This window comes from Bufo bufo, chromosome 11 (genome assembly GCF_905171765.1).
Source record: "Bufo bufo chromosome 11, aBufBuf1.1, whole genome shotgun sequence".
Taxonomy (NCBI): domain Eukaryota; kingdom Metazoa; phylum Chordata; class Amphibia; order Anura; family Bufonidae; genus Bufo; species Bufo bufo.
This window is the reverse complement of record NC_053399.1, coordinates 1,088,102-1,106,723: the sequence shown is the minus strand read 5'-3', so window position 1 is coordinate 1,106,723 and position 18,622 is coordinate 1,088,102. Positions and strand designations below refer to the sequence as shown.

Here is an 18,622-nt window from a genome sequence, read left to right as displayed (position 1 = left end):
GGATGTTTCTTGTACAAGTATTCGAATTCATCACCAGAAATAAGGTCATTGGTTTTTGCCAATCGTAACATGTCAATTAACTCACTCTGATATTTATCAGTAGGATAACATTTCAGTTTTTCATAAGTGTTCCTATCGACGAGTAAGGCATGGCACATGTTGGTATAGTCATTGGTGTTCATCAAGACGATGTTCCCCCCCTTGTCCGAGGGTTTGAGGATAAGATTTTTCTTTTTCTTCAATTCCAGCAAGGCTTTGTACTCGCTTTTGCTGCAATTGAAGCCACCATGACTAGACATCAGATTAGTTAAATCACGACACACCTGGTTCACAAAAACATCTATGCAGGTTGGGTCCCCCAACGGAGGCATCTTCAAGCTTTTGTTTCTGAGTGAGGTAAACGGGCCTTTGCCCTCCTGGGGAATACTATCACTCAGGCTATATAGAAGGCGAACATCTTGAAGGATGTCGGGTGAGATACCCATCTCCTTGCTCTCTCACCTCGCCACAAGCGCAAAGTGTTTGCGCCATTTAAGCTTTCTGGCAAAGAGATGGATATCTCTAACCCAGTTGAAGAGGCTAAAGCTAGAGGTGGGGACAAAGGACAGGCCCCTGCTAAGTAAACACATCTCTGGGCCCTGCAGTTGTTGGTTAGAGAGGTTGATTATTTGGTTATGTTGCCCACTCCCTTGTTGGTCTGAGGTGGTGATCTTTGAGGCCCTCGGTTGCGTAGGGGGTAGGGTGTGTCTAAAAAATCTGACACGCCCTGATCCTGTCTTCCTCTCTGATTGTTCCTTCCTCCTCTACCCCTGTTATTTTGAGTTTTCTTGTAGCCCCTTCCCCTACCTCTGTGTGTCTGATTACTCTCCCTCTCGTTTTCTGAGACCTCTGTAACCCTAACCCTAAAAAAAGGACACCAATAAAAAGAAACTGGTATTTGTGTATTCCAAACAACCGGGACTGATTGTATTTAAAACAAATTGTTACCAGACCACCCCCCTCAACCCTAACTCTAAACCCCCGCCCAAAAAACAAAAAATGAAAAAAAAAAACAAAAGTAGTAGTTATTTTGACTTTTACTAGTTAAAAAAAACAAAACACAACAACACACGGCCAAACTGATGTGTAGAGCCCCTCACAGGATCAGGGTTTTACTGCCACTTCCCATAGTTGACTTGCCAATATGGAGGAGGAGTCTTATTCTGTGCAGCGGATGATGAGGGCAGGGGCTGCGGCATCTGGAAGACTCGGTGGTGCAGATCTTGGGGGCACCAGCCATAAAGCAGATACTTGTCTCCAACAAAGTTTCTCAAAGAACACAAGTGCTAATCAGTAAAACCAATGAAAAAGGTTTCCAAACGTCTAATTTAGCAAGAGGGAGACTTCATCCTCATAGGAGAGTCTCCCCGCCTCCCCAGGGACTCTCCTCACTCTGCTGTAGAGGTTCGGCTTCTGGACTGTGCTCTGCAGGAGAAGACACCAACATATACTCATCATGGGAGCAGACTATAGATCTGACAACAAGTGCACTAAGCTGGTTAAGACACCTCAGAAATAGAGTGAATTAAAAGTCAGAAGGCACAAAGTTTAACTGAAGGACGACATGGAAAGGCAGAGCTTTTACACAATCCACTTACAGAACACACAGTCACTGACCTGCCCTCTTCAATGGGTGATGCTTTCTAACATGGACATTTCTGCTCCCGCTTTGAGAAAAGTTCTTGCCGCATACTGGACACGGATGTGACTTTACACCTGAAAGACGGCGTCAAGCGTCAGCCATGAACAGCCAGCAACTTGAAAGACACAGCAGCTGCCTCGTTACCTGAATGGACAACCAGATGTTTTCTAAGGCTTGAATATTCGGCAAAGCTGCGGCCACATCCCTCCTCCTCGCACAGAAAGGGTTTCTCTCCTGTCGGAGGCAGAGTCCTCGTAAGTCATGTGCCAACCGTAACAGGACACATAGAAGGACAGGTTAGCGCTCACCAGTATGGATACGCAGATGGTTCTTCAGGTTCCCAGCTGTAGAAAACGGCTTTTCACAGCTGGGCTCAGGGCACAGGAATGGGCGCTCGCCGTTATGAGTGCGCATGTGTACGTTCAACCTCTGGAGAACATAAAAGCTCTTCCCACAACCCTCCGCAGGACATGTGAAGGAGCGCTTATTTCTGGCAAAAAAAAATTGTTTTGTGTTACGGTTCACTTTTCATTATAATTTTTATTTTATTTTTTATATGTGGCAGAAAGAAAAAAAAACAACAACATGAAATACTAATCAGTAATTGACAAGTGAGCCCCCCCCTCCCCCAATACCATGAACTGAAAACCAAGACTATACTATAATTATCAGGGGCATACAGCGCCATTTTGTAGTACTCACATGTGAGTTTTCAGGTGATATCTCAAGTGTGTTGGACGCACAAAGGATCGCTCACAGCCACGGAAGGAGCAGCGAAGGCGTTTCTCGGGGTGTGCGGCTCTGGCTTCACAGGAGCCATTCAGTGTTGAATCAGCTGCAAACAATACACATTGTTTTGGAAAACTGCTCCACTGTCACCTCCAGAGAACTGAAGGGCTCGTGGCGTTCATTCTGCGCCAATCACATGGAAGGTGTAAAATGCCGAGCATGAGGGATGCAGAGATTCAGCTGGCTGGACTTACCATTGCTGATGGACTTTGCGTGTTTTGCTAGCTGAGCCCTGGTGGCGGCAATCAGACTGTCATGAGCCAACTCCTGAACCCGCAGAAACCATGGCGTACTGCTGTCTGTGCATTCACTGGGCAGGAAGTCATTCCCAGAATCCTCAGCTTCATCCTGAACAAAGACCATGTGCTCAGATGGAGAACCTAGTCCTGTGAAAGAAACCGTTCATGTACGTCAGCGGGGTGGCCATGCATCCTCTGTGCCTGAGCGCAGGAGGAGAAGAGCCCCGACTTCACGAGGAACCAGAAGAAGACCTGATGTGGGGGAAGAGAAGGACTGAAGTGTAAATCAGGAAGCAGAATGATGAAAGCTCAGTGTATGAAGTACAGGGCAGAGCAGAGACCGGCAACGCCAAAACGGAGATTCCATCAACACATGGTAAAGTATGGTGCACATAGGTGGGGCCGCCACAGCAGAATCGGCTGAAGTATGTTCAAGACACATAGCCCTGACAATCCATCTGACAATGGTGGACTAGACGCCCCATTTCTTTTCAAGATGTAGATCAAGACAACCCCTTTAACATACCATAGTTTGTTAGGCTAAAAATAAAAAATAAATAAAAAAAGACATGCATCCAGTTCGGCCTGTTATCCTGCAATTTGATACAGAGGAAAGCAAAAACCCCTGTGAGGTGGAAGCCAATTTTCCTCATTTAAGGGGAAAAAAAATACACTCCACAAATACATCCAGGCCCCTCCTGAACCCTTATCGTGAGTTCACCATCATTTTAGAGCAGGTTTTGCAGCCGATTTCCCTTCAGGTTTTCAGCTAAAGCCAGAAATGGAACCAGCAGGAAAGAGAAACCTTCCTTTATACTTCTGATTCCTTTTGAATCCCCTTCTGGCTTTGGCTGAAAAATATGAAGGGAAATCTGCCTCCAAACCTGCCCCAAAAACTGTGACTGTACCCTAGGGGCTATCTAGACATTTCTAAGTGATGGTCCATCTTCAAGATAGGCGATTCCAGCAACAAAGCTACAGAGAACGGTTGATCACAGGGGTGCGGCGGGCCAGACACCCACCAGTCAGCTAGTAATGGCCTATTCTGAGGATAGACCATCACTAAAAACAGCTAGACAACCCATAGGTTGGTCTAACCAAATTCCAGAGACATCCTGATAGTCCTCATTTCGATTGGGACAGAAATTGAGGTGTCGGGGGAGGAAGGAGTTCTCCCTAAAAACCTTGTGGAAGTGCTCCCATTTCCTGTCTGGGCGGAGCTGGTCTCTCGGGCTGCTGTCATGGGAGTAAATGGAAACCAAAGATTTAACCTAGAATAGTTCATGAAAGCATGATGCCAGCTTTGAGAGGATGCACAACATTTCTAATCCAATGGACTCTGACAACTTTCCATCCACAAAAAGAAGTTTTCCCTAGTAGAACGAGTTCTTACAAATCCAGGTTCTTCTACTTCCAGAGACACAAAAAAAATAAAAAAAATCTAATCACCTCCTTATTCTATCTACTTAAGTTAGTGTCTTGTCCATCTTGAGGCATTTTTTTTAGGTTCTTTATGATCATGATTTATGTTTTTAAGCATCAGGAGGGATCCGTGAAATGGAGATTACAATTTTCCACAGTAGATGGCTCCAAACTAGTGAGGAAATCACCTGAATGGACTTTTGGACTGAATGTGGGTAAAAACCTTGAACACCCTGTCCAGGTAGAAGATACAGTACGCTCAGCTGCACAGCCTGAAATTACCATCTGGAAAATAAATCTTACGGGGTTGTATCAGCTCAGACATTGGTGGCAAATTGCTCGGATAAGCCCTCAATGTCCGACAGGTGCAGGTTCCTCCTGAAATAGGGCACACTGCACATGCGCAGCCGCCCTCTATTTATTCCTATAGGCAAGCGCTCAGCTATTTTCGGCAGTCCCACAGAAGTGACTGGAGAGCGGCTGTGCATGTGCGGTGCACCCTCCTTCACTTTGCAGGCTCTGTTCTAGAGATAGGTGCAGGTCCCACTTCTGGGACCCGCACCTGTCAGACACTGAGGGCATATTCTAGTGATATGCCCCCAATGTCTGAGATGATGCAACAAATTGAAGGGACAGAAAATTATCAAAGTCTTCCAGAGATGAAAAGGTGGGGAGCACCAGCCTGTCAGCACGATGATCCAAGTCCCACTTTACTATGGCTCTTACATGAAGTAAGTTCCCCAACACAGGCTCTCTGATACCTAATCCAACCTCCAATAGTGAGACAGGATGGAAACAGGTGGTGGGGGCTCAGGGAAGCCAATACCTTGTCTTAGTTGTTATGAATTACCAGTGCCTAGAGGTAGAATTACTCCATGATTAGGGGATTCGGGAAGATAATTAGAATGTGGAAATTACAGGAAGGGCCACAGAACAGATGAGAAGGAAATCAGCAGTGACCTCCCAGGGAACGTTACCTGATCTGGCCAGGTTGAGGAGGATGAATGAGGAGTTGTCACTGGGCGGCAGGTCTTGCAGCAGTGATGGCGGCTCTGAGGGAGACAGTAGGGCGCCATGGCTCTTATCTCTGGAATCTGTGCTGGGATCTAGCTGGAGGCTATGCAGCAATTCTGTATCAGGAACCTTAGGTGACTCTCCGTCCTCTGTAGGAACATTTAATAGAAAGACCATGAATGTCTCTGAGCACAAAACCCACTCCAAGTCCATAAGTTACAGCACACACAGAACACACAGCCACTGACCTGCCCTCCTCAATGGGTGATGCTTTCTAACATGGACATTTCTGCTCCCACTTTGAGAAAAGTTTTTGCCACATACTGGACACGGATGTGACTTTACACCTGAAAGACGGCGTCAAGCGTCAGCCATGAACAGCCAGCAACTTGAAAGACACAGCAGCTGCCTCGTTACCTGAATGGACAACCAGATGTTTTCTAAGGCTTGAATATTCGGCAAAGCTGCGGCCACATCCCTCCTCCTCGCACAGAAAGGGTTTCTCTCCTGTCGGAGGCAGAGTCCTCGTAAGTCATGTGCCAACCGTAACAGGACACATAGAAGGACAGGTTAGCGCTCACCAGTATGGATACGCAGATGGTTCTTCAGGTTCCCAGCTGTAGAAAACGGCTTTTCACAGCCGGGCTCAGGGCACAGGAATGGGCGCTCGCCGTTATGAGTGCGCATGTGTACGTTTAACCTCTGGAGAACATAAAAGCTCTTTCCACAACCCTCCGCAGGACATGTAAAGGAGCGTTCATTTCTGGCAAAAAAAACAACGAGATTTTGTAAAACTTACCAGTAAAATCTCTTTCTCGCTCTTCATTGGGGGACACAGAAACCGTGGTATAGCTATGTCCTCTAGGAGGCGTTGACACTAGTAAAAGTCGTTAGCTCCTCCCCTGGCAGCCTGGAGAGAGAGCTTCAGTTTGTGAGAAGCAAGTAAACCAACGAAAAAAACGTGGAATAGCAACAATGCCAAGAACCGAACTAGGTTCTAACCAGCAACAGCCACAACTGTGGCCGAACAACATTACTGGGTGGGTGCTGTGTCCCCCAATGAAGAGCGAAAAAGAGATTTTACTGGTAAGTTTTACAAAATCTCGTTTTCTCGCCCATATTCATTGGGGGACACAGGAACCGTGGGACGTCCGAGAGCAGGCCACAGGGAGAGAAAACCACAGACCCATGGAGCAAGCGCCCCTGCAGGCAACTAAGAACTGTCGCCTACAAGACCATGCGGCCCACGCAGCGACCGTCGATGCATAAGTATGCACCTGGTAATTTCTTGCGAACATGTGTAAGGAGGACCGGAGCCACCTTACACAACTGTGCAGCCGAAGCGCAATTCCTCCTAGCCCAAGAAGCGCCCACCGCTTTGGGGGAGATAGCCGTGACACCTAAGGGTGGAACCCCGATCCGAGTGTAGTAAGCTGCAGCACTTGCAGACCAAATCCAACGTGCAATCGCCCTTTGGAGGCCGCCAATCCCCAGCGAGGACCCTCCCGAGAGAAAAAGGGGGTCCGTACGCCGGGAGGGACTAGAAGCTGCTAAAAATGATTAGAGCACTGACAACGTCCACAATGTAACTCCCTTCGGTAAGGGTGCGAAGGAAGGGACTGTGAAGGAAGGACAATTACTTAATTGATATGGAAGTCAGAGACCACCTTCGGGAGAAGAAGGAATGGGCCGGAGACCCGCCTTAGCCGTGGAAGAACCAGGTAGGGGATCTTGCAAGAGAGCCCCCCCCCCCCAGCGTAGACACCCGCCTGAGGGATGGGATAGCCACAAGAAAAAATAACCCCTGGGGCTCCCGGGGAGAGGACTGGAACGCTGAGAGAACTATAGTCAGATCCCAAGGCTGTAAGGACAGTATAGAGGAACCGTATGTGCCGCTCCTTGAAGGAAGATTCCCATGGGCACCAGAGGACGCTGGGAAGCTGCCCCAAGAGAGAAGCGCCAACACCTGACCCATCAATCCCACCAAGAAGAATCAGAGCTTCCATGGCGCATGCTTCCGGAACTCTGGCTCTGGAGAGAAGGTGGGAAGCTTTTGTGTAGATACCGTTAGCACACCCAGATCAATGGAAGAGTCCCTGTAGGAGGAAGAATGTGGAGGGCGCCACAGCCCACCAGTTGGGACCGGATCGTGTCTGGAATGGAAAGCCACCAAATGAATACTCCGTGCAACGCAGGTAAGGGAAGGTAGCAACGTAGGAACTACCAAGGCAAACGGGGTGACTATGAACCATGAGCCAGAGGAGGAAAAGACAGGAGAAGAGTAGGCTAGCCCATACCCTGGTATAAGACCGACGCTATACAGAAGTAGCCAAGGATCAAGTGGCCGTGCAAAAAACTCCGCCTGAGAAGGAAGCCAGGCAAGGGAAGTCACACTGCATTGCTAGCCCCATATCCCAGCAGAGGAGGGAACACCCGTAGAAGCCACCGAATCCGGTGCTAAAGAGTCCACCGCCTAGCGAAGGGCTGTGCAATAAGAACCCAAGCATGTAGTGGAAACGTAATACCGCTACCACAGTGGTAGCCAGCGCTTGCCCCGTCAGCGCAAAACTGAGGGGGAGGCCCGATACTATCCGTAGAAGCCACGTGCCACACTGCCCCAGTTAAGTGGAGCCAACCTTAAAAATTCTACCTGGAATGGCGCTGAACAGGCACAACTGCCAAGCTAGCTCCAGGGTAGGACCCCTACCAGAGGGGGATGACCCACTGCAGCGACCATTAACTCGAACATTAGCGAAAAGCTGCACCTGTGGAGGAAAACAAGCTGTAGGAGCTAAACCAGAGTTGCCAGCATAACCACTTCCCCAGAGAAGGGGGAGTGGTAGAGAATACGGAGTCAGTGAAAAAAAGTCGACTCGCTGGAACGTACTCACCAGATATGTGCAACGGAGTATGCATCTCGTATTGATGCGGACAATATCAGGACCGAGTGGAGCAACGGAGGCCCATGGAGATGGGGGGGGGGTCTGTAGGACACACAAGTGATGCTAGGAACCCCCTGGGAAGACAGAGGATGTTATAATCAGGCACGAAACCAGCACCAAAAGAAGGATGCAATGATGAATAGCCACCGTGTCCACTGGTGGCCCCCATATAGCACTAGGGTAAGAGTTCCGGGCACCTGCGAGTACCGACTGTAGCCACGCCCTCTTGGAAATAAGCGAAGGCACCTAGAGCCGTGGTGCCGCAGAAGATGTTTAGTTATTCCCCGCTAGTGGATCACTAGCGGAAGGGGGAAATGCGACAGAAGCACGGTGATGTGCAACACTCCGCCTATGGAAGGATAGCGCGACAGTCGGAACCGTATTCAATGGTAGTGCAATTAGCTACCTAAGGAAGGTGTAAGCATACGGCAAGTACTGGTCCGTGGTAGGGAGAAAACCCCACCTATGAAGGGGGGTGAATGCCCACTGCGAGAACTAGCGCATATGGCGAGTCCTGTACCCCGTGGAGTGCAATAGTGCACCTAAGTAAGGGGGTAATGCATACAGAACGCAATGTAACCAGTGATCATGTCATCACGCCACCGATGGATCTGCATATGGCAGGTCCCGAACCCAAAGTCATTGTACTTAGTCCGCCTATGGCAGGGGACAATGTATAAGGCAGGTACTGTATCCTGAAGTAGTGCATTTACTCCGCCTAAGGAAGGGGGTAATGCATACGACAGTACTGCTGGCCACCTAGACGCAATCTCTGGAAGATTGCTTCGGACTCATGTCAGGGTCCGAATCAGAGATTCTCCCCCCTTCCTGGACGGACCCGCCCCAGTGAGGGAGGGTGTGTCTGAGCATGATTTAGGGAGGAAGAGTGGGGGAGCGGAAATATTCGAGGAGAAAGATGTCCTGCTGCGGTTCGCTTGCGCGTAGAGCTACCCTTCAGAATCTCGCCCCTGGCAGTTGTGCACTGCGCAGGCGGGGACTTATCAACCAAACCACCCGAGGGTGGAACGGGAACTCCCAAAGGTCTCTCCACCGGATTGCAAAGGTGGTGCATTATCAACCAAAGAAACCCAAGAGGGTGGATGGGAGGTTCCAGCGGACCCCACTGGATTGCGCAGGTGGAGAATTATCAACCAACAACCCAGGAGGGTGGATTGGGAATCCCAGAGGTTCTCCACTTTATGGCGCAGGTGGAGAATTTATCAACCAAACGGCCCCGGAGGAGGGATTGGGATCCTGCAGTGGTCCTTCACTGGACTGCGCAGGTGGAGAATCATCAACCAAACGGCCCCGGAGGACGGTTTGGGATTCTGCAGTGGTCCTTCACCGAGTTTCGCAGGTAGAGAATAATCAACCAAACGGCCCCGGAGGACGGATTGGGATCCCGCAGTGGTCCTTCACTGGACTGCGCAGGTGGAGAATCATCAACCAAACGGCCCCGGAGGATGGATTGGGATCCTGCAGTGCTCCTTCACTGGATTGCGCAGGTGGAGAATAAACCAAACAGCCCCGGAGGGTGGATTGGGAACTATGCGAGGTCCCCCTTAGCCAAGATAGGACACGGGCCCAGTGTGGGACCACACAGACCGGGTGGCCCTGCGGCTGAGGAGGTGGACACGTATGGACGCACATTTCCTTTATTTTAATTAACAATTTATTTATTTTTTAAACTAGGAAGCCGGCCTCAATGACAAGAGGCAGGAAGGGGTTAAATCCTCCACTCATGCACAGTGTACTTAGGGGAAGAGCCCCAGATAACCAGGTGCCAGCCTAATAATGGTGGGTGGCCATGAAGGGTTAAGGCAGTCTCAAGACCGGTGGCTCAGCAGGTGACTGGGGGAGGGGGAGAAGGGCGGGAAGAATTCGCGCCAGAGTGGCCCCCCTCCCAAGGATGAAGGCTGCGGCCCAGCAAGCCGCTGCACGGCTTTTCAGAGAGTGCCTCCCCACACCGAATGCTGCACTGGCCGTGTCACAGACCGGCCGGACTGACTGGGAGCGTTCACCCCGCTGGCCTGGACGTTGATGGCGCGGGTCGGCCGCGACAGCGTCGGCTCCAAGGGGTGTAAATGTGGGAGGTGTCAGGGAGAGGGAGTCTCCTCCGCATGTGTGACCGTATGCCCTGCTGGCCGCTATAGTTTGAGCGGGGCGGCAAAAATCCCGGCCAGAGCACCGAAGCGGTGCCGGCCGAACGCAGGGCGGTTAACCCCTTCAGGAGCGACCCGCCCAGCGTCCGCTCCAGAAGGGGTGGAGAAGGGTAGATGCCGCCTTGTAGGGAGCGGGAGCTCCGCTCCCTACATGTTAATACAGAATATAGTACTAGGGTAATTCGCGCCAGTAATGCATATAGCACACTATTAACCCCCTATGTCCTCCACTCAAATCATCAACCAAACAGCCCGTGACAGAGGGGAATGCTTCAGGGGTGCTGGAATGGCTGCAGGTGCTGGGCTATGCTAAAGCCCTGTCTGTTTGCAGACTATTGCCACCACGAGGGAGGGGGAGACCAACCCAGAGGGTTAAACATACTCACCTAGTCCCGTGTACTCACATCTCTTCTCTTTCCTGCCGCCATCTTCACCACTACTCTGGTCCAGCAGGGTCACCCTTTCAGCTACCGGCACTGTAGTGGCAGGACGCTGGAAAAGGGGGCTTGGATGGGTGACCCCTTGGCTGGCGGAATGCAGGGGAGCGAGTCTGCCCTGGTTCACCTGGTCTTCTGTGGGGGAGGCAGCAGTGCGGGAGACCGGCACTGGCGCAACTCGACCCCGGGAGAACAGGGAGCCGAGGCGACCACTGTTTTCCCATCTGAAAAAGAAGAGGGAAAAAATAAACAAAAATAAAAAATCTTCAGGAGCCAACAGCTTTTACTAGTGTCAACGCCTCCTAGAGGACATAGCTATACCACGGTTGCTGTGTCCCCCAATGAATATGGGCGAGAAAATTGTTTTGTGTTACCGTTCACTTTTAATTATTTTATTTCAATTTTTTTTTGTGGCAAAAAATAAATAAAAAAAGAGATACTAACCAGTAAAAAAAGTGAGCCCCCATACCATGAACTGAAACCCAAGACAATACTACAATTATCAGGGGCCTACAGCGCCATTTTGTAGTACTCACGTTGGGCACTCACATGTGAGTTTTCAGGTGATATCTCAGGTGTGTTGGACGCACAAAGGATCGCTCACAGCCACGGAAGGAGCAGCGAAGGGGTTTCTCGGGGTGTGCGGCTCTGGCTTCACAGGAGCCATTCAGTGTTGAATCAGCTGCAAACAATACACATTGTTTTGGAAAACTGCTCCACTGTCACCTCTAGAGAACTGAAGGGCTCGTGGCGTTCATTCTGCGCCAATCACATGGAAGGTGTAAAATGCCGAGCATGAGGGATGCAGAGATTCAGCTGGCTGGACTTACCATTGCTGATGGACTTTGCGTGTTTTGCTAGCTGAGCCCTGGTGGCGGCAATCAGACTGTCATGAGCCAACTCCTGAACCCGCAGAAACCATGGCGTACTGCTGTCTGTGCATTCACTGGGCAGAAAGTCATTCCCAGAATCCTCAGCTTCATCCTGAACAAAGACCATGTGCTCAGATGGAGAACCTAGTCCTGTGAAAGAAACCGTTCATGTACGTCAGCGGGGTGGCCATGCATCCTCTGTGCCTGAGCGCAGGAGGAGAAGAGCCCCGACTTCACGAGGAACCAGAAGAAGACCTGATGTGGGGGAAGAGAAGGACTGAATTGTAAATCAGGATTTGGGACACAGGAGGATCACAAAGGCCGCTCCCAAAGTTTAACCGAAAAAAATGCAATAAAATCTGAAAGCACCATGGTACAGAGCAGAAGAAGCTGAACAGATTGATGTATATTTTTGGGAAAAGAGTAAGTAAAACTTGTAATTTTTACATTTATATCTGCAGTCCTGTAAAGTGCCATAGGTACATGGTGACTGACAGCTATCAGTACAGGAGGAGGGGTTATCAGTGACAGCTATCAGTACAGGAGAAGGGGTTATCAGTGACAGCTATCAGTACAGGAGGAGGTGTTATCAGTGACAGCTATCAGTACAGGAGGAGGGGTTATCAGTGACAGCTATTAGTACAGGAGGAGGAGTTATCAGTGACAGCTATCAGTACAGGAGGAGGGGTTATCAGTGACAGCTATCAGTACAGGAGGAGGAGTTATCAGTGACAGCTATCAGTACAGGAGGAGGTGTTATCAGTGACAGCTATCAGTACAGGCGGAGGGGTTATCAGTGACTGACAGCTATCAGTACAGGAGGAGGGGTTATCAGTGACAGCTATCAGTACAGGAGGAGGGGTTATCAGTGACTGACAGCTATCAGTACAGGAGGAGGGGTTATCAGTGACTGACAGCTATCAGTACAGGAGGAGGGGTTATCAGTGACAGCTATCAGTACAGGAGGAGGGGTTATCAGTGACAGCTATCAGTACAGGAGGAGGTGTTATCAGTGACTGACAGCTATCAGTACAGGAGGAGGGGTTATCAGTGACTGACAGCTATCAGTACAGGAGGAGGGGTTATCAGTGACAGCTATCAGTACAGGAGGAGGAGTTATCAGTGACAGCTATCAGTACAGGAGGAGGGATTATCAGTGACTGACAGCTATCAGTACAGGAGGAGGGGTTATCAGTGACAGTTATCAGTACAGGAGGAGGTGTTATCAGTGACAGCTATCAGTACAGGAGGAGGAGTTATCAGTGACTGACAGCTATCAGTACAGGAGGAGGAGTTATCAGTGACAGTTATCAGTACAGGAGGAGGTGTTATCAGTGACAGCTATCAGTACAGGAGGAGGAGTTATCAGTGACTGACAGCTATCAGTACAGGAGGAGGTGTTATCAGTGACAGCTATCAGTACAGGCGGAGGGGTTATCAGTGACTGACAGCTATCAGTACAGGAGGAGGTGTTATCAGTGACAGCTATCAGTACAGGAGGAGGGGTTATTAGTGACTGACAGCTATCAGTACAGGAGGAGGAGTTATCAGTGACAGCTATCAGTACAGGAGGAGGGGTTATCAGTGACAGCTATCAGTACAGGAGGAGGTGTTATCAGTGACAGCTATCAGTACAGGAGGAGGAGTTATCAGTGACTGACAGCTATCAGTACAGGAGGAGGAGTTATCAGTGACTGACAGCTATCAGTACAGGAGGAGGAGTTATCAGTGACTGACAGCTATCAGTACAGGAGGAGGAGTTATCAGTGACAGCTATCAGTACAGGAGGAGGTGTTATCAGTGACAGCTATCAGTACAGGAGGAGGGGTTATCAGTGACAGTTATCAGTACAGGAGGAGGTGTTATCAGTGACAGCTATCAGTACAGGAGGAGGTGTTATCAGTGACAGTTATCAGTACAGGAGGAGGTGTTATCAGTGACAGCTATCAGTACAGGAGGAGGTGTTATCAGTGACAGCTATCAGTACAGGAGGAGGAGTTATCAGTGACAGCTATCAGTACAGGAGGAGGGGTTATCAGTGACAGCTATCAGTACAGGAGGAGGAGTTATCAGTGACAGCTATCAGTACAGGAGGAGGTGTTATCAGTGACAGCTATCAGTACAGGAGGAGGGGTTATCAGTGACAACCCCTCCTCCTGTACTGATAGCTGTCACTGATAACCCCTCCTCCTGTACTGATAGCTGTCACTGATAACCCCTCCTCCTGTACTGATAGCTGTCACTGATAACTCCTCCTCCTGTACTGATAACTGTCACTGATAACTCCTCCTCCTGTACTAATAGCTGTCACTGATAACCCCTCCTCCTGTACTGATAGCCGTCACTGATAACCCCTCCTCCTGTACTGATAGCTATCAGTGACAGCTATCAGTACAGGAGGAGGTGTTATCAGTGACAGCTATCCGTACAGGAGGAGGTGTTATCAGTGACAGCTATCAGTACAGGAGGAGGAGTTATCAGTGACTGACAGCTATCAGTACAGGAGGAGGTGTTATCAGTGACAGCTATCAGTACAGGAGGAGGTGTTATCAGTGACAGCTATCAGTACAGGAGGAGGAGTTATCAGTGACAGCTATCAGTACAGGAGGAGGAGTTATCAGTGACAGCTATCAGTACAGGAGGAGGGGTTATCAGTGACAGCTATCAGTACAGGAGGAGGAGTTATCAGTGACAGCTATCAGTACAGAAGGAGGTGTTATCAGTGACAGCTATCAGTACAGGAGGAGGTGTTATCAGTGACAGCTATCAGTACAGGAGGAGGGGTTATCAGTGACAACCCCTCCTCCTGTACTGATAGCTGTCACTGATAACCCCTCCTCCTGTACTGATAGCTGTCACTGATAACCCCTCCTCCTGTACTGATAGCTGTCACTGATAACTCCTCCTCCTGTACTGATAACTGTCACTGATAACCCCTCCTCCTGTACTGATAGCTGTCACTGATAACCCCTCCTCCTGTACTGACAGCTATCAGTACAGGAGGAGGTGTTATCAGTGACAGCTATCAGTACAGGAGGAGGTGTTATCAGTGACAGCTATCAGTACAGGAGGAGGAGTTATCAGTGACTGACAGCTATCAGTACAGGAGGAGGTGTTATTAGTGACAGCTATCAGTACAGGAGGAGGTGTTATCAGTGACAGCTATCAGTACAGGAGGAGGTGTTATCAGTGACAGCTATCAGTACAGGAGGAGGTGTTATCAGTGAGTGACAGCTATCAGTACAGGAGGAGGTGTTATCAGTGAGTGACAGCTATCAGTACAGGAGGAGGTGTTATCAGTGAGTGACAGCTATCAGTACAGGAGGAGGTGTTATCAGTGAGTGACAGCTATCAGTACAGGAGGAGGTGTTATCAGTGACAGCTATCAGTACAGGAGGAGGTGTTATCAGTGACAGCTATCAGTACAGGAGGAGGTGTTATCAGTGAGTGACAGCTATCAGTACAGGAGGAGGTGTTATCAGTGAGTGACAGCTATCAGTACAGGAGGAGGTGTTATCAGTGAGTGACAGCTATCAGTACAGGAGGAGGTGTTATCAGTGAGTGACAGCTATCAGTACAGGAGGAGGTGTTATCAGTGAGTGACAGCTATCAGTACAGGAAGAGGTGTTATCAGTGACAGCTATCAGTACAGGAGGAGGTGTTATCAGTGACAGCTATCAGTACAGGAGGAGGAGTTATCAGTGACAGCTATCAGTACAGGAGGAGGAGTTATCAGTGACTGACAGCTATCAGTACAGGAAGAGGTGTTATCAGTGACAGCTATCAGTACAGGAGGAGGTGTTATCAGTGACAGCTATCAGTACAGGAGGAGGTGTTATCAGTGACTGACAGCTATCAGTACAGGAGGAGGTGTTATCAGTGACAGCTATCAGTACAGGAGGAGGTGTTATCAGTGACTGACAGCTATCAGTACAGGAGGAGGTGTTATCAGTGACAGCTATCAGTACAGGAGGAGGTGTTATCAGTGAGTGACAGCTATCAGTACAGGAGGAGGAGTTATCAGTGACAGCTATCAGTACAGGAGGAGGGGTTATCAGTGACAGCTATCAGTACAGGAGGAGGTGTTATCAGTGAGTGACAGCTATCAGTACAGGAGGAGGTGTTATCAGTGACTGACAGCTATCAGTACAGGAGGAGGAGGAGTTATCAGTGACAGCTATCAGTACAGGAGGAGGTGTTATCAGTGACAGCTATCAGTACAGGAGGAGGTGTTATCAGTGACAGCTATCAGTACAGGAGGAGGTGTTATCAGTGACAGCTATCAGTACAGGAGGAGGTGTCATCAGTGACAGCTATCAGTACAGGAGGAGGGGTTATCAGTGACAGCTATCAGTACAGGAGGAGGTTGTGGCGAAACCAACCTCGCCACTGGGTTTTGGAGAGGACTGGCTGCTGGCCTCTTGCCCCAGGATTATGGGCCATATACTAACTTTTAAACCCCTGAACCTATTCAAGTGAATTTTGGATAGGTTTGTCCCAAAGTTATACTGTTTAAATTGATGTAAGTTATATGTATCCCCAATGTAAACTCACAAAGTTGTAACAATTTATAATAAGTGTAACTAGTGAGCTTGGGAGGAAAATGCTGGGTGTGTTTCTATTGTGCCATTGTCCCATTGTGTGTTTAAATGGTGATGTCTGTTCTGTTGTCCTCACATGTGTATTGGCGATCTCCCTTTGTCCTCAGAGATAATGGGATTGCTCCTCAGGTTGTCTCCGGGACAGAGAGGAGGAGACCATGATGCATTGTGGGGATATGTTGTATTTGTCCTATGTCACAGTCTTCAGTGACTGACAGCTATCAGTACAGGAGGAGGGGTTATCAGTGACAGCTATCAGTACAGGAGGAGGGGTTATCAGTGACAGCTATCAGTACAGGAGGAGGTGTTATCAGTGACAGCTATCAGTACAGGAGGAGGTGTTATCAGTGACAGCTATCAGTACAGGAGGAGGAGTTATCAGTGACAGCTATCAGTACAGGAGGAGGAGTTATCAGTGACAGCTATCAGTACAGAAGGAGGTGTTATCAGTGACAGCTATCAGTACAGGAGGAGGAGTTATCAGTGACTGACAGCTATCAGTACAGGAGGAGGTGTTATCAGTGACAGCTATCAGTTCAGGAGGAGGTGTTATCAGTGACAGCTATCAGTACAGGAGGAGGGGTTATCAGTGACAGCTATCAGTAGAGGAGGAGGAGTTATCAGTGACAGCTATCAGTACAGGAGGAGGAGTTATCAGTGACTGACAGCTATCAGTACAGGAGAAGGTGTTATCAGTGACAGCTATCAGTACAGGAGGAGGTGTTATCAGTGACAGCTATCAGTACAGGAGGAGGGGTTATCAGTGACAGCTATCAGTACAGGAGGAGGAGTTATCAGTGACAGCCATCAGTACAGGAGGAGGAGTTATCAGTGACAGTTATCAGTACAGGAGGAGGTGTTATCAGTGACAGCTATCAGTACAGGAGGAGGGGTTATCAGTGACAGCTATCAGTACAGGAGGAGGTGTTATCAGTGACAGCTATCAGTACAGGAGGAGGGGTTATCAGTGACAACCCCTCCTCCTGTACTGATAGCCGTCACTGATAGCTATCAGTACAGGAGGAGGGGTTATCAGTGACAGCTATCAGTACAGGAGAAGGGGTTATCAGTGACAGCTATCAGTACAGGAGGAGGTGTTATCAGTGAGTGACAGCTATCAGTACAGGAGGAGGTGTTATCAGTGACTGACAGCTATCAGTACAGGAGTAGGTGTTATCAGTGACTGACAGCTATCAGTACAGGAGGAGGAGTTATCAGTGACAGCTATCAGTACAGGAGGAGGTGTTATCAGTGACTGACAGCTATCAGTACAGGAGGAGGTGTTATCAGTGACAGCTATCAGTACAGGAGGAGGTGTTATCAGTGACAGCTATCAGTACAGGAGGAGGTGTTATCAGTGACAGCTATCAGTACAGGAGGAGGGGTTATCAGTGACAGCTATCAGAACAGGAGGAGGGGTTATCAGTGACAGCTATCAGTACAGGAGGAGGTTGTGGCGAAACCAACCTCGCCACTGGGTTTTGGAGAGGACTGGCTGCTGGCCTCTTGCCCCAGGATTATGGGCCATATACTAACTTTTAAACCCCTGAACCTATTCAAGTGAATTTTGGATAGGTTTGTCCCAAAGTTATACTGTTTAAATTGATGTAAGTTATATGTATGGCCAATGTAAACTCACAAAGTTGTAACAATTTATAATAAGTGTAACTAGTCAGCTTGGGAGGAAAATGCTGGGTGTGTTTCTATTGTGCCATTGTCCCATTGTGTGTTTAAATGGTGATGTCTGTTCTGTTGTCCTCACATGTGTATTGGCGATCTCCCTTTGTCCTCAGAGATAATGGGATTGCTCCTCAGGTTGTCTCCGGGACAGAGAGGAGGAGACCATGATGCATTGTGGGGATATGTTGTATTTGTCCTATGTCACAGTCTTCAGTGACTGACAGCTATCAGTACAGGAGGAGGGGTTATCAGTGACAGCTATCAGTACAGGAGGAGGTGTTATCAGTGACTGACAGCTATCAGTACAGGAGGAGGAGTTATCAGTGACAGCTATCAGTACAGGAGGAGGGGTTATCAGTGACAGCTATCAGTACAGGAGGAGGAGTTATCAGTGACTGACAGCTATCAGTACAGGAGGAGGAGTTATCAGTGACTGACAGCTATCAGTACAGGAGGAGGAGTTATCAGTGACTGACAGCTATCAGTACAGGAGGAGTTATCAGTGACTGAGTTATCAGTGACTGACAGCTATCAGTACAGGAGGAGGAGTTATCAGTGACAGCTATCAGTACAGGAGGAGGTGTTATCAGTGACAGCTATCAGTACAGGAGGAGGGGTTATCAGTGACAGCTATCAGTACAGGAGGAGGTGTTATCAGTGACAGCTATCAGTACAGGAGGAGGAGTTATCAGTGACAGCTATCAGTACAGGAGGAGGTGTTATCAGTGACAGCTATCAGTACAGGAGGAGGAGTTATCAGTGACTGACAGCTATCAGTACAGG

At 49.0% G+C, this 18,622-nt stretch overlaps 1 protein-coding gene across 4 annotated transcripts in view; it reads right to left on the bottom strand.

Annotated features, from left to right (window-relative positions):
• Positions 1 to 1,060: 1,060 nt before the first annotated feature.
• The window catches only part of ZNF410 (zinc finger protein 410), a 41,094-nt gene continuing 23,532 nt past the window's right edge, over positions 1,061 to 18,622 (bottom strand). For 2 of the 4 annotated variants that reach the window (XM_040412325.1, XM_040412327.1), the window contains 12 exons: positions 11,517 to 11,708; positions 11,236 to 11,368; positions 5,727 to 5,908; positions 5,563 to 5,652; positions 5,394 to 5,492; positions 5,109 to 5,306; positions 2,665 to 2,856; positions 2,384 to 2,516; positions 1,990 to 2,171; positions 1,826 to 1,915; positions 1,657 to 1,755; positions 1,061 to 1,464 (listed from right to left, as the gene is read on the bottom strand). In XM_040412325.1, coding sequence (XP_040268259.1) covers positions 1,391 to 1,464; positions 1,657 to 1,755; positions 1,826 to 1,915; positions 1,990 to 2,171; positions 2,384 to 2,516; positions 2,665 to 2,856; positions 5,109 to 5,306; positions 5,394 to 5,492; positions 5,563 to 5,652; positions 5,727 to 5,908; positions 11,236 to 11,368; positions 11,517 to 11,708 — 1,664 coding nt within the window. In that variant the 3' untranslated portion in view covers positions 1,061 to 1,390. Of the gene's footprint in view, positions 1,545 to 1,595; positions 1,756 to 1,825; positions 1,916 to 1,989; positions 2,172 to 2,383; positions 2,517 to 2,664; positions 2,857 to 5,108; positions 5,307 to 5,393; positions 5,493 to 5,562; positions 5,653 to 5,726; positions 5,909 to 11,235; positions 11,369 to 11,516; positions 11,709 to 18,622 lie in introns of all 4 variants that reach the window. The other 2 variants (XM_040412326.1, XR_005774873.1) reach the window with 2 other exon arrangements.